At 46.5% G+C, this 15,653-nt stretch overlaps 1 protein-coding gene across 2 annotated transcripts in view; it reads right to left on the reverse strand.

The window, feature by feature from the left end:
• Positions 1–15,653, reverse strand: part of VPS45 (vacuolar protein sorting 45 homolog) — a 65,685-nt gene that overhangs the window by 33,339 nt on the left and 16,693 nt on the right. For both annotated transcript variants that reach the window (XM_082202246.1, XM_082202245.1), the window contains exons 2-10: positions 15,284–15,418; positions 14,345–14,405; positions 11,916–11,995; positions 9,097–9,165; positions 7,502–7,639; positions 5,819–5,929; positions 3,557–3,691; positions 2,201–2,314; positions 282–449 (exon numbers count right to left, since the gene is read on the reverse strand). In XM_082202246.1, the coding sequence (XP_082058372.1) occupies positions 282–449; positions 2,201–2,314; positions 3,557–3,691; positions 5,819–5,929; positions 7,502–7,639; positions 9,097–9,165; positions 11,916–11,995; positions 14,345–14,405; positions 15,284–15,418 (1,011 nt within the window). The remainder of the gene's footprint in view (positions 1–281; positions 450–2,200; positions 2,315–3,556; positions 3,692–5,818; positions 5,930–7,501; positions 7,640–9,096; positions 9,166–11,915; positions 11,996–14,344; positions 14,406–15,283; positions 15,419–15,653) is intronic.

The raw sequence follows: 15,653 nt of genomic DNA on the forward strand, positions 1-15,653 counted from the left end.
ACGACCCGTACAGAAACGCGGACACGGGTTGCGTTCGCTTCAGGATGCGAACAGAGCTCCGGAACGGATCCTGTTCGAATCCAGAGGTACCACTGTACTTTTATTGTTGTTAGCCGCTCTGAGCCCGGCTTTGGCTTGGGAGAGCGGGATATAAATATTATTTATTATTATTATTATTATTATTATTATTATTATTATTATTATTATATGTACAGTGCGCCAAGAGGGGATTTATTTATTTAGGGTTTTGGAGAAGGCTCCATCCTCGGGGCTGTGGGTACCTGCAAAGCGCTGGAGTGATCGTTCTGGCAGGCGAGCTCCTGCTCCACCTCCGAAGCTTCCAGCAAGTTCCTCTCGCTCACCAGCCGGGACAGCTCCCCCACCACCGTGACGTGCTTGGAAACGGTGCCGGACATCTTCTTGAACTGAGGGTAGTTCTCCACAAAGGCCTGAAGGATGGAGAGGAAGGGGAGAGGACATCTCAGAGCCCGGCTGCTGAATCACGTTTCCTCAACGCAGCTGAAGGTGGCACCCAAAGTTCTCCCTGTTTTATCCTGCTAAGAACCCTGCGAGGTAAAGGTAAAGGTAAAGGGACCCCTGGCCATTAGGTCCAGTCATGACCAACTCTGGGGTTGCATCGCTCATCTCGCTTTATTGGCCAAGGGAGCCGGCGTACAGCTTCCAGGTCATGTGGCCAGCATGACTAAGCCGCTTCTGGCGAACCAGAGCAGCGCACGGAAACGCCGTTTACCTTCCCACCAGAGTGGTACCTATTTATCTACTTGCACTGGTGTGCTTTTGAACTGCTAGGTTGGCAGGAGCAGGGACCGAGCAACGGGAACTCACCCCATCACGGGGATTCGAACCGCCGACCTTCTGATCGGCAAGTCCTAGGCTCTGTGGTTTAACCCACAGCACCATGATCAGGCTAAAAGGCAGGGATCAGCAAACTTTTCAGCAGGGGGCCGGTCCACTGTCCCTCAAACCTTGAGGTGGGCCAGACTATATTTTGAAAAAAAATAAAAATGAACTAATTCCTATGCCCCAGAGATGCATTTTAAATAAAAGGACACATTCTACTCATGTAAAAACACGCCGATTCCTGAACCGTCCGTGGGCTGGATTGAGAAGGTGATTGGGTCGCATCCGGCCCCCAGGTCTTAAGTTTGAATACCCACGCTAAAAGGCAATGATTGGCCCCGAGTCAAGCTTCACGGCTGTGTGGGGATTTGAACCCAGGTCTCCTCCAGGTCCCAGTCCAAAACTGTTTTTTTTAAAATACAAATTTTATTGGTTTTACATGAATTTATACATAATAATTTTAACCATTCCGAAACATAAAAATAAAAAGGTTCTTTTGAAACCTTCGGACCTCTTCCCCTCCCTCTATGGGTTCCATTTCCAAAAAATAAAAATAAAAATTATTTTTCTTTTTTTCTGCATTTTTTACCTTTATCCATCTGTGGTATAATCATAGTTACCAAAGTTCATTTCACATTACAAGTCTCACTGTATCCCTGCCAATGATTTTAACTGCCTACAGTGGTCTTTTAAGTATATTATAAAAAATTATTCCCATCTTTCAAGAATACTTGAGCTTCATGGTTTCTGAGCTTTCCCGTCAGCCTCGCCATTTCTGCATATTCCATTAACTTGGTCTGCCATTCCCCCCGGTCCAAAAGTCTTGCAAGCTCCCTGCTCCTGGGCAAGCGCTTGCTGATGGCCTTCCCCTAGAATGCTGTATTATTTTATTGCTGTTAGCCGCTCTGAACCAGATCTCGGCTGGGGAGGGTGGGATATACAGTGGTGCCCCGCAAGACGAATGCCTCGCAAGACGGAAAACTCGCTAGACGAAAGAGTTTTCCATTTTGGAGGTGCTTCGCAAAACGAATCTCCTATGGGCTTGCTTCGTAAGACGACAATGTCTTGCGAGTTCCTGCTGGGTTTTTCCCCTTCCCCCCCTTTTTCTAAGCCGCTAAGCTGCTTATCAGCTGATCTGATAAGCCGATAAGCCGCTAAAAGCCGCTAAAAGCGCTAATCCGCTAATCCGTCAATGGGCTTGTTTCGCAAGACGAAAAAACCGCTAGACAAAGAGAATCACAGAACGGATTCTTTTCGTCTTGCGAGGCACCACTGTAAATAAAATTTTATTATTATTATTATTATTATTATTATTATTATTATTATTATTCCAAGCTACCTTCATGTCTGCAATGGATTCCAGCTTCTGCTGCTCCTTAGGCTTCCTGCGCTGGAAGTCTTCCATCAGGTTCTTGATGTTGCTTCCGATTTCCGCAAAGTTTAGGTACATGTTCTGCCAACAAGAAAAAGCGGCTGATCGAAGGAAATGTCAGGGGGGTCTGGATGTTGCTAAAAGAAGCCAAAGGGGGCCCCAGCATCTCGTCCAGCCTCCTACAGAGCGGTCCCCAAAATACTTTTTTTTAAAAAACGGTTTGTATTTGATTTTACGAATATAAATTTATAACCATACCAAATAAATATCCATATAAAGAGATTACTCTGAATCTTGGGACTTCTTCCCCATCCCCTCCATGGGTCCTACTGTCAAGATTTTCAACTGCATATTATTTCATAATCTGTATTTTATATCTACAGTGGTACCTCGGTCCTCAAACTTAATCTGTTTCCAGAAGTCCGTTCCAAAACCAAAGCGTTCCAAAACCAAGGCACGCTTTCCCATAGAAAGTAATGCAAAGTGGGTTAATCCGTTCCGGACTCTTAAAAAAAACAACCCCCAAAACAGCAATTTAACATGAATTTTACTATCTCACGAGACAGTTGATCCATACAATGAAAGCAAACAGACAATGTACTGCAGTTACACAGTCAATCAGTCAGTAGCTGAACTGGGTTCCACACAGTCACAAAAACAAAAAGAGCCGCAAAAACAAAAATGCAAATAAATAGCAAAAACAGACAGACCTCAGCGTAACATTCAAAATGGAAGTGTAACACTAAAAATGGAGCATGTTCGGCTTCTGAAAAACGTTCGCAAAGTGGAGCACTTGCTTCCGGGTTTGCAGTGTTTGGGTTCCAAGTTGTTTGAGTACCAAGGCGTTTGAGAACCGAAGTACCACTGTATCCATATTGTCCATAGTATTTGATCCATTACAAGTGAGATTAAAATCCTGCTAATGTTTTCATCTGCTTACAGTGGTCTCCTAAATAAATTATAATTTCCCCCCCATTTTTTATTGAATTTCTTGTCTTCTTGGCCCCTGAGCTTTCCAGTCAGTTTTGCTATTTCACCGTAGTCTTAACAGCTTGGTTTGCCATCCCTCTCTGACAGGGACTCTTTCTTCCTTCCACCTCTGGGCTAACAGAATTTATGCTGCTGTTGTCGCATACATAAAGAGTCTTTTCTGTTCCTTTGGGATATCAGTACCTATAATTCCTAACAAAAAGACTTCTGGGTTTTGTTTTGTTTTAAACAAAAGTTATTTAAAACATTTTTTTTTCAGTTCGTTGTATATCATTTCCCAGAAAGCCTACATGACCACCACATGTGATAAAAGGTACATTCCAAAAGACTTACGTTGGCGTAAAACTCGTCATTCTCGGCCGACAAGACCACCTCCCGGAGGTCCTTACTTATGCCCGGGACTCGCGAGAGATCGATGCGGTTGTTGTTAATCCCAAGCAGCTCATGGACCATTGCCTGATATGTCCACTATGCAGAGAGGAAAAGAGAGTCAGCAGAGTGGGCAGAAGCAGGAAAAGTTCCAAAATTTAGGGAAAGGATCATTGGGACATTTGCAGCCATCTCTAAACACCTCCATCTGAAACCCCGGGGAGCTGCTGCCTGTCGGGTGTGCGTGCAGGAGCCAGGCCCTGTGACCAAGACTGGGGCCTTCCTAAGTTTATTCTGAAGAGGCAAGGTGCGTTCGCACAGGTGAGGCCGATTGGTAACTCACTGCACCTGGTGGCAAGAGCTGGGAAGGGATATAAGGTCAGCATTTCCCTTCAGCGCTTTGCCACAGCAACACATTCCCTGCCTTGTTGTGCTTGACTCCTCGCTTCTTGATCCTCGAACCCCTTGCTTCGTGACTCCTCGCTTCTTGGCTGGCAGTGTCATGGTCCGGTTCACGGGCGATCCAAGTCCCAGCTGGGGACGTTCCTGCTCCCACCCCACCATCTTCCCCCCGGTCCTGACGTCCCCAGCTGGGACTTGGAGAGCCCGTGAACCGGACCATGACACTGCCAGCCAGTGTAGGCAATGCTGACCTAGATGGACCAGTGGCGCTTGGTTTAGTGTTTGGGCGGGCCAGCAATAAATCACACCCAGTAGGCGAACTCTTTATCAGAAAAAACAAGGTGTGCTCAGGAATGCCAGGCCAATAAGCAGTAGATCTTGCCCCTATGAGCAAGGCCGTCTTTACCATATGCGCCGCCGGGGTGCAAAGATCTCCAAATTTAGTTAATTTTGCGTGCACGACACCATTGAGAATGACAAGCGGCAGCGTTGAGTCTGAGAAGTGCCACCGTTGTGAATGACCTTCGCCGCTGCCGCAGTGCATCTTTGGTAAATGAGCACACAACGTCAAAAGTCCTTTAGTGAAACAATAGGTATACATTTCGGTATTACCTAGGTCAGGGGTCTGCAACCTTTAAGACAAAAAGAGCCACTTGGACCCGTTTCCGAAGAAAAAAAAAACGGGAGCCACAAAACTTGTCATTATAAAAATAACTTTTTTGTCACTTTTTTATTATTTCTTTGTTTGACCCCTCAGAATTACTCCTCCTCATAGAAATAAACGTTAAATTAACAAGTTACCTTTTTTGTGTGTGTGTTCTTCACTCCCCTTCAAAACAGTGACCAGCGTACATGCCCCCTTTCAATGCAGTAACCAGCGTACATGCCCCTTACAATGTAGCGGGCGGGCGGGTGGGAAGGTGACGTCGGGACAGTGCGTGACTAACGCACGCACCACCCCCATGCGACGTCACAGCCAGTACAGCGCCCGCCACAGTGGGGAGTGTTGGGGCGCACAATGTGCCTCCTCCCCTCGCTAGTATCTGCCCCGGAGCCGCGGCAAAGGTGTAAAAGAGCCACATGCGGCTCCGGAGCCGCCGGTTGCAGACCCCTGATCTAGGTATATATGTATTTTGTTTTTCTAGCTTGATCAAAATTATTTATTATTTCATAACCTGTAGATAAGAGCTGCGGCGGCTTCAGCGGCGGGCACCAGATGCCCCCCAGAATTCAGCGCCCGGATGCCCTGCACCCCTTCCACCCCTGGGTAAAGACGGCCTGGCCTATATGATAAATAAGGCAATGATATGTACAATTTTACAATATGCAGAGGATAATATATGCAAAGAAACCAGAGAGAGGAGCTGAGGGAAGTCCTGGGGGGGGAGGGGGATAAAAAGGGGGGGAATGTAAATGGTTATATTGGTTGATAATTTGTTTGTTAAAACTGTTCAATAAAAATATATATTAAAAAGATGGCCCTGCCTATGAGGCAGTTGTGGGGACTATGTTCCATCCTCTCTGGAGGTTTTCCCAAGCAATCTGAGACTATGCCATCACACCTGCCTTTGCTCCTCCCGCTTCATGCCTCTCCTGGTCCTGGGAGCCCAGGCGGGAGGGGAGCTTGCTGCAGCAGGAGGGGGGAGACACCTGTGCGTCTCATCTCTGCCTCTTGGCCTCCCACCTCCGGATTGCTCTTTGCCACAGACTCTCCGCTCGCTAAGATCAGTTACCTTTCCGGCTTCCAACACCACCTCCTCCCAGGTAGAAGGCTCCACAGATTCCCATTTAAAGACGGCTTCAAGGCGACAGGGAGGCTCTCACCTGGTTCAGGAGCGGAGTGATGGCGTCATCCGAGCGGTCCAGGAGCAGCAGCAACGGAGGGACTTCGGTGCGACGGAAGTCAAAAAGCTCATACTCTTTCGTGATCACTTGCTGTTTGGAGGGGAGGAAAGGAATAGGCTAGCCAGGTAGTTAAGGTGTGAAAAGGTCCCCTGCACAGGAATTGCAAACTTAGTTTTTCTACCCTGACACTGGAAGGCAAAAAAGACTCGCCTGTGACCTTTTTTGGCTCAGTGGGAGAGCAATTGCTTGTCTTGCAAGTTCAGTCTCCAGGGGCCTCTCTAGTTAGGCCCCTGCCTGAAATCTAGAAAGCTACTGCTGCCAGCCAGTGTAGGCAGTACAGTGGTGCCTCGGGTTAAGTACTAAATTCGTTCCGGAGGTCCGTTCTTAACCTGAAACTGTTCTTAACCTGAAGCACCACTTTAGGTAATGGGGCCTCCTGCTGCCGCCGGAGCACGATTTCTGTTCTCATCCTGAAGCAAAGTTCTTAACCTGAGGTACTATTTCTGGGTTAGTGGAGTCTGTAACCTGAAGCGTATGTAACCCGAGGTACCACTGTACTAAGCTAGATGGGCCCCAAGTTCAAATAAAACAGTTTTTTTGTTTTAATAAACATATAACCCAAAAAACTAAATACAGCAAGCACATAAAAACGAAACCGAACCGAACCAAGGTTGGCACGGGATCATATAGTCAACAGAAGAAATGATAAAGCTGGTTATCCAGATATTTCCAGTAAGATAGACAGGTTAAGTGCAAGGTGCCGTCCTGAGAAACGAGAGAGCAAAAAGTGTGGCACTCATGACTTGCAGGATCTAGAGAAACACAACAACTTGAGAGACCTCCAGAGGCACAAGGACTGCTGAGAATAAAAAGCTGTGTGTTACATCAAGAAACATTTCCAACCAATCAGATCAGGGCTTTCCAAACTTTTCATGTTGACGACACACTTTTTAGACACGCATCACTTCGTGACACGGTGATTCAGTTTTACTAGCAAACCAGAGGTTAAACTAACCCATTTCCAGCCCCAGGAGGAGGGTGGGGCGAGTTTGTGTGACACAACACACCTGCCCACTGCTTCCGACACACAAAACACATCACGACACACAGTTTGGAAAGCTCTGAATTAGATGTTAAAGGTAAAGGTGAAGGGACCCCTGACCATTATGTCCAGTCGTGGACAACTCTGGAGTTGCGGCGATCATTTTGCTTTACTGACCAAAGGAGCCAGCGTACAGCTTCTGGGTCATGTGGCCAACAAGACTAAGCTGCTTCTGGCAAACCAGAGCAGCGCACGGAAACGCCGTTTACCTTCCTGCCAGAGCGGTACCTATTTATCTACTTGCACTTTGACGTGCTTTCGAACTGCTGGTTGGCAGGGGCAGGGACCGAGCAACGGGAACTCACCCCGTCCTGGGGATTTGAACCGCCGACCTTCTGATCAGCAAGCCCTAGGCTCTGTGGTTTAACCCACAGCGCCACCCGCATCCCAAATTAGATGTTACTTATCCCTAATTTCTTGAGAGACTTGTGGAAGAGGCAATGGCGCTTTATGATTTATCGCATGCACTTTGTTGAGCACTGCCCTGATGTTCTCTTTAAAAAATAATAATAATTCACTAGGCAGTGTCATACAAATACTTTTACTAAATAGGAACGAACCTTGACGCACTCTGCCAGCCTCTTCGCTGGTTCAGAAGAGAGCTGGTAGCGGATCATGGGGCATTTCTTCAGGGACAGGAGCAGAGCGGTCAAGCCTTGGGTGGTCCTGGAGAGCTGAGTCTGGTCCCAGCTGTGGCCCTAAAAAAATATGGCGAAGAGATCAATGAGAGCCGAGCAAAGCCTGTTTGGTTTTATTTCATTTATTACATTTGCACACTGCCACCTGAAGTTCCGTTAACACCCCGTGATCTTCATGATGTATTACTGATGTAGTTTGGGGGGGGGTGTAACATGGGGATTAGGTAAAGGGACACCTGACCATTAGGTCCAGTCGTGGCCGACTCTGGGGTTGCGGCGCTCATCTCGTTTTATTGGCCGAGGGAGCCGGTGTACAGCTTCCGGGTCATGTGGCCAGCATGACGAAGCCGCTTCTGGCAAACCAGAGCAGCGCACGGAAACGCCGTTTACCTTCCTACCGGAGTGGTACCTATTTATCTACTTGCACTTGACGTGCTTTCGAATTGCTAGGTTGGCAGGAGCAGGGACCGAGCAACGGGAGCTCACCCCATCGCGGGGATTTGAACTGCCGACCTTGTGATCGGCAAGTCCTAGGCTCTGTGGTTTAACCCAAAGTGCCACCTGTGTCCCCTAACATAGGGATTAGCAGCTAATAAAAGTTTGGGGGCTCTTTATTCGGGGCTTCCATCTTGTTCCACCTTCTGGCAGGTGGGAGTCCTGTCGCGACAGTCTTCAATAAAGACCAAGCCTATAGGCTGCTGTTTTGCTCTGGTATTCCTGGCTGGTGTCCTTGTTTTTTGTCCAAGGGAGCCCTCAGATTTCTCCGTTAACAGGGGAAGTTCACGACATAAAAATATGACATAAAAATACGCAGCGTAAGCAGCCAACAGGCTGCTTAGGTGATGCCCCAGGAGCAGCTACAGAATCGTAGAGGTAAAGGTAAAGGACCCTGGATAGTCCAGTCCAGTCAAAGGCGATTATGGGGTTGCAACACTCATCTCGCTTTCAGGCCGAGGGAGCTGGTGTTTGTTCACAGACAGCTTTTCTGGGTCAGGTGGCCAGTGTGACTAAACCACTTCTGGCGCGATGGGACACCGTGACAAAAACCAGAGTACATGGAAACGCCGTTTACCTTCCTGCCACAATGGTACCTATTTATCTACTTGCACTGGTGTGCTTTCGAACTGCTAGGTTGGCAGGATCTGGAACAGAGCAACGGGAGCTCACCACCGTCGTGGGGATTCAAACCGCCAACCTTCTGATCGGCAAGCCCAAGAGGCTCAGTGGTTTAGACCACAGCGCCACCCGCGTTGGGAGGGACCCCAGGGTCATCTGGTCCAACCCTCTGCGATGGACCCATGACAGGACAGCCACCCAACCTCTCGCACTCTGCTACAACAAAACATCTCGCCTAGTCTGCTGCTAGGTGACTTTTGACGCCTCCATCTGCACCAGATATTTGATGCAGCTATCACACCCCTTTGGACAGCCACGGCTTCCCCTGAAGAATCTGGGAACCGGCGCTGAAAGTTGTGAGGAGGCCTGGAAGTTACCAGGATTCCTCTCACGCCACCTACCTGACAGCAGACAGAGATGTTGAGAGAGAACACGTGCGGGTTCACGGCAATGTAGTCTCCGTAGAATTCCTGCCAGGCGAGAAACAGGAGAGACTCAGTGTCATAGCAATGCCCGAGAGGCTATTTAACGCCGGTGACCAGGACCAGGGTCAATGTGCGGCAAAGCGAGGTTGGGTATAAAGCAGGGGCAGGGTTTGTCACTGCGGCAGCTAGACTGGGGACTGGGACCGGCCGCCGAGACCACATAACACCAGTCTTGAAAGACCTACATTGGCTCCCAGGATGTTTCCGAGCACAATTCAAAGTGTTGGTGCTGAACTTTAAAGCCCTAAACGGCCTCGGTCCTGTATACCTGAAGGAGCGTCTCCACCTCAATCGTTCTGTCCGGACACTGAGGTCTAGTGCTGAGGGCCTTCTGGCGGTTCCCTCACTGTGAGAAGCCAACTTACAGGGAACCAGGCAGAGGGCCTTCTCGGTGGTGGCACCCGCCCTGTGGAACGCCCTCCCATCCGATGTCAAAGAGAAGAACAACTACCAGACTTTTAGAAGACATCTGAAGGCAGCGCTGTTTAGGGAAGCTTTGAATGTTTGATGCATTACTGTATTTTAATATTTTGTTGGAAGCCGCCCAGAGTGGCTGACGAAACTCAGCCAGATGGGCGGGATATATATAATAAATCATTACTATTATTATTATTATTATTATTATTATTATTATTATTATTATTATTATATTCGAGGAGAATAGGATTGCCTGCCTCATGCATCGTGAAGAGTTGGGCAAGGGGAGAGGCTTAAGGGCCTGGGGGGCTGCATTAGATCGTTGCACCAAATTAGACTGCAACAGCACCAGTTTGGTTATCTCTCCATCTCCAAAGCAGCAGAAAACCTTTCCTCTTTTTTATAATATTTTATTAAGTTTTCCATTTTACAGTATACAACCACTTCCTCATTTTTCACCCTATTTTTGCTCCTATGAGGTACTCGACTCCCGCCCCCATCTCATGGTTACCATAATTGTTTATTCTGTCCTCGCATTTCTACTTCTTCCTGTTTACATCATACAACTCCCATTGTCCGATTTTAAGGAAAATGTAAATAGGTAGGGTCATCAACACTACAAGTCTTCTTCATTCAATCCTGCTAGTGTTGTTAATTGTTTACAATTGTCCTTTAAATATTGCATAAATTCACCCCAGTCTTTTTGGAAAGCTTCATCACACAGGTTTCAGATTTCTCCAGTCAGCTTTGCCAGTTCTGTATATTTTATCATCTTCATCTGCCACTCTTCAATTGTTGGAAGTTCCTGTTGCTTCCATTTTTGGGCTAATAAAGTCCTTGCTGCGGTAGTTGCATACAAAAATAATTGTTGGTTTCTTTCTCCCCTACTATACCCTGTAAAAATGCTTCTGATTTTTTAACAAATGTACTTTTGTACATTTTTTTTAATTCATTACTAATCAAATCCAAGAAGGTTTTTACCGTATTTTTTGCCCTATAGGACGCACTTTTCCCCCTCCAAAAATGAAGGGGAAATGTGTGTGCGTCCTATGGGGCAAATGCAGGCTTTCGCTGAAGCTTGGAGAGTGAGAAGGGTCGGTGCGCACCGACCCCTCTCCCTCTCCAGGCTTCAGGAGAGCCCCAGCGCCAGCCCCACAAGGTCAGGGGACAGAGGGAGGCGGAACGCCGCCATCCCGCTTTCTCCTGAAGTGGTTTGGAGGCTGACGGCGGGGAGACCCCACCGCCAGCCCCACAAGCTCCGGGGACAGCGGGGAGGCGCAGCGCGTCTCCCCGCTGTCCCCGGACCTGATCTGAAGGCGGGCGGCGGGGAGAAGAGCGCTTCACCCCGCTGCTGGCCCCACAAGCGCCTGGGGGGGAAATTATTTTTCCCCCTTTATTTCCCCCCAAAAAAACGTGATGCGTCCTATGGGCCGGTGCGTCCTATGGGGCGAAAAATACGGTACTTTGCTACAAATCCACCACGTGATAGAAATTTCCTTCTTTTTCTTTACATTTCCAACATTCCTCCCCCCCCCATCTTATACATTTTAGCCAACTGAGTTGGTGTTAAATACCACCTATACATCATATTCATAGTATTTTCTTTTAATGCTCTACAGGCCGTAAATTTAATTCCTTCGTTCAGCAGGGAGCCTTTCCTCAAAAAGGAAGCTCAGAGATACAAAAACTTATGGAATATGCAGACATGGTGAAACTTACTGGAAGAATAAGAAATCAACATAACAAACTTTTTATAAAAGGATTGAAATCGTTTATGGAATATTTACAGTTAAATTGTAAAAGGATAAGAACATTAACAGGATTAATTGTAATAACCTGAAGTTTCATAGGAGTACAGTCGTACCTCGGAAGTCAAACGGAATCCGTTCCGGAAGTCCGTTTGACTTCCAAAATGTTCGGAAACCAAGGCGCGGCTTCTGATTGGCTGCAGGAAACTCCAAGTCAAGCCAAGTCAGACATTCGGGTTCCAAAAGAACGCTCACAAACCGTAAAACTCACTTCCGGTTTTGCAGCGTTCGGGAGCCAAAACATTTGACTCGCAAGGCATTCGGGACCCAAGGTCCGACTGTATATATTTAAAGAAGATGAATAAATGTGCAAATTAAGTTACTTAGGATACGCAGAAGATGTTAAAAATAAATTTAAGGAGCCGCTGAAAGAGGGGGAAGAAAGCCAAGTTTAGAAATGTTGATATGATTTTAAAGTGGAATGTATAAACCTGAAAATTATAAATAAAATGTTTAAAAAAGGAAGCCAAGAGACTTCCGGGACTTGTGGCTCGTTGACCGTAGACGTACCTGGACTTCTGCGACAACTTCCTGCTCATCGGCTTCGGCCAGAGACTTGACGTTGCTCTTGCTGATGACGTTGCTGAAATCTGGAAGGAGGCAGGGAGAGAAAGGAAGCAGGATAAGCGAGAAACAGAAGGGGGAAACAATGGTCGCTGGGTGGGATGTGGATCTGTTCCACGGTGGGCCCTAACCACTCTTCCCCCCCCCATTTTTTAAATTCATTTTATAACGCAAATAAACAACACAAACAGAAAAACAAACAATACAGTGGTACCTCGGGTTACATACGCTTCAGGTTACATATGCTTCAGGTTACAGACTCTGCTGACCCAGAAATAGTACCTCGGGTTAAGAACTTTGCTTCAGGATGAGAACAGAAATTGCAGCAGTGGCAGCAGAAGGCCCCATTAGCTAAAGTGGTGCTTCAGGTTAAGAACAGTTTCAGGTTAAGTATGGACCTCCGGAACGAATTAAGTACTTAACCTGAGGTACCACTGTACAAACAAATTCTTGTCTTATCCTTATTTTTTCTAAACATTGTTAGGTGAGCTTCCCCAAGTCCCCCCATCTGATTTTCATTTTATCTCATCTTTAGCAGCTTACATATATCATAATTTTTAACCATTTTTTTAAACACACTTACTTTTACCATAATAATCTTCACATTTTATCCTTTACAAATAATACTATTTTAAAATACACTGTCTTCTACTTCTAACCCTACCTCCTGTATGCACTTCCAAGGCTATTCTAAGATTTAAAGATTAACATATTTTTTTCAGATATTCTTTAAACTTCTTCCAATCTTCTTCCACCATCTCTTCTCTCTGGTCTCGGAGTCTCCCAGTCAGTCCGGCAAGTTCCATATAGTCCATGGGTCCTACCACTCTTGCCTTTCTCCCCATCCAAGTCTTCCAGGGGCAGGGCCAAAATCAGCCTTAGGCTGCAAACCAAGCAGCTGTTGTGCTCCATCGGGGCGATTGTGTAAGGCGAGGATGACCTCTAGCGGCCTGTCTGGGTCAGCTCACGCCATCCCAAAATAACTGAACATTTGTGGTTAATGCAGCTATCAATGAGCATCACTTATTTTTAAAAGATGTGCTGTTCTCTCAAAGGATAGGTCCAAGGCAGCTAACCCATGCATAAAAAAGCAAGCACAACCGAAATCTATAACATGCTCGGAAACGTACTGGGAGCCAATGTAGGTCTTTCAAGACCGGAGTTATATGGTCTCGGCGGCCGCTCCCAGTTCCCAGTCTAGCTGCCGCATTCTGGATTAGTTGTAGTTTCCAGGTCACCTTCAAAGGTAGCCCCACATAGAACGCATTGCAGTAGTCCAAGCGGGAGATAACCAGAGCATGCACCACTCTGGCAAGACAGTCTGTGGGCAGGGAGGGTCTCACCCTGCATACTAGATGGAGCTGGTAGACAGCTGCCCTGGACACAGAATTAACCTGTGCCTCCATGGACAGCTGTGAGTCCAAAATGACTACCAGGCTGAGCACCTGGTCCTTCAGGGGCACAATGACCCCATTCAGGACCAGGGAGTCCCCCACACCTGCCCGCCCCCTGTCCCCCCAAAACAGATAAGAATCTGACCCATTGGTTCTTTCAGAGACTTGCATTGTCTTCAAAGACTTTCAGAGACTTATAAGACTTACTGTATTTTTCGCCCCATAGGACGCACCGCCCCATAGGACGCACCTAATTTTTTTTGGGGGGGGGAATAAAGAAAAAAAAATTTCCCTCCCCAGGCACGGGGCAGGCGCGGGGGAAGCCCGAGCTTCCCCCGACCCCAGCCCCCAGAACAGCCTGCTATCTGCAAGCCTAGGGAGACGCGCCGGTCTCCCCAGGCTTGCGGAGAGGTGCACGAAGCCAGGGGGTGCTCTTCAGCGCGCACCAGGCTTCGGAATGCAGGCAGCTCCGCGCCACCCTCCGGAGCCCCGCGCGGCTTCGCGCCGGGATCGGGAGGGTGGCGCAGAGCTGCAGGAAGCCCAGGAAAGCCTGCATTCGCCCCATAGGACGCACACACATTTCCCCTTCATTTTTGGAGGGGAAAAAGTGCGTCCTATAGGGCGAAAAATACGGTATGTTTATTTGGTTTTATGTCTTCAAGAGAATCCATTAAGAGTGCCTATTTTGTGGCTTTCAGAGATTCCTAAGTTTTCTGTTTATGTGATTTCATGTATTTCATATTATATAAAGAGTGTATATTGATATTGTATAATTGTACTTGGTCATTGTGTTGCCTTGTATATAACTGACTACTGTTTGCAATACAGGGGTTAAATTGTTTGGTTACTAGGCTGAGAGACGGCAGGGAATTTCATGACCAAGTGGGGGGATTTGAATCCGAATCTTTCCCAGGTCCAGCTTTAATCACTACGCCGTGCTGCCAAGAAAACGCAACACACCGAGAGGCTTTCCGTACTTACAAATAAAATAGGTGCTGTATTTCGGACGTCGCAGCTCCTGAATGAGGTAATCCACGTTTTCCTGAAAGGACAATTCATCCAGACACCATAGTGAGGTGAGAAATTAAGTCCTTAAACCAGTTACGGAAAGCACTTCTGGTAATTTTCAAGGTGTTTTATATAGCTATATATTTGATTGTCGTTGCCCGCCTTTAGGGTTTGAAACAGGGTGGATAAAAATCAATGTTTTTTAAAAATATATATATCAAAAAATCAGATTTTTTTGGATTTAAATTGGATTTTTAAATAAAATGCTTTTGGAGGAAAAGCCTTTCTAAATATCGTTTTCTGTTTAAGTTACATTATAGTCCAAAGGCTATCCATCAGGAAATGAGGATTTAAGTTTTTCATGTATGCTAAAACTCAGTCCAAGTTTTTTTTTGTAATCGTTTAACCACTTCAGTTAACAAACATGGATACATATGCTATGTTATTGTTTTAGTTAAATAAATTGTTATTAAGGAAGTGATTGTTTTTCTCCTTCCCATAAAGTACAGCAGGAAAGTTGTCCAAATATAAATAGTTCACTTATTAAACCTCACAATAATTTCATAATTATCTGTCAATGTATTTCTAATAGCATAACCAAGTCAGTAATTTTTGATATAACCGTAAAAACCACTCTGAAAATTTATTATTGCAAAAATCAAACCTTCATCTGGTTGTGAATATTAAGATTATACCTGCAAGAATGAGACTTTCTGTAAAAAAAAAAAAAATGATCTAAGTCAAGTCTTACTGACTAGTGGTTTAAACCAAATCCACTCTGGTTTGAAATCAATAAACATGCAAGCTCCAGGGACCTGAAGGCTAATGGGGAGAGGTGAGCCCAAAACATCTGGATGGCTCCCCCAGATGTTCCCCCACCTCTGGCACAGGCTCCCTTTTGCCCTGTCTCACCTTTGTGGGTCGCAAGAAGCAGATGGCTTTCAGGTGCTTCATGTTCTCCCGATTGGCTGAATCGATGCGCTCAAAGAGGTACACCTCTTTCTGCAGGATCTCAGACTGCGTGTACACCATGCTCACGATACTGGTCTGCGGGAAGGGTAGATAAAAATCAATGATTAAAAAATAATAATAATTAAAAAATCGGATTTTTTAAAAATTTAAATTGGATTTTTTTTTTCCAATTCCTTATGGATTATTTCCCAATACTGAACAGTCTTCACCTGCTGGTCAAAGAATAGCAAGGAGGGAGGCAGTCTGGCTTCTCCAGGGAGGGAGCTTCAAAGTTGTCTGCGGGGAGCCACCACCGAGAAGGCCCGCTCCC

Source organism: Podarcis vaucheri (genome assembly GCF_965113315.1).
Source record: "Podarcis vaucheri genome assembly, chromosome: 16".
Classification (NCBI taxonomy): Eukaryota; Metazoa; Chordata; class Lepidosauria; order Squamata; family Lacertidae; genus Podarcis; species Podarcis vaucheri.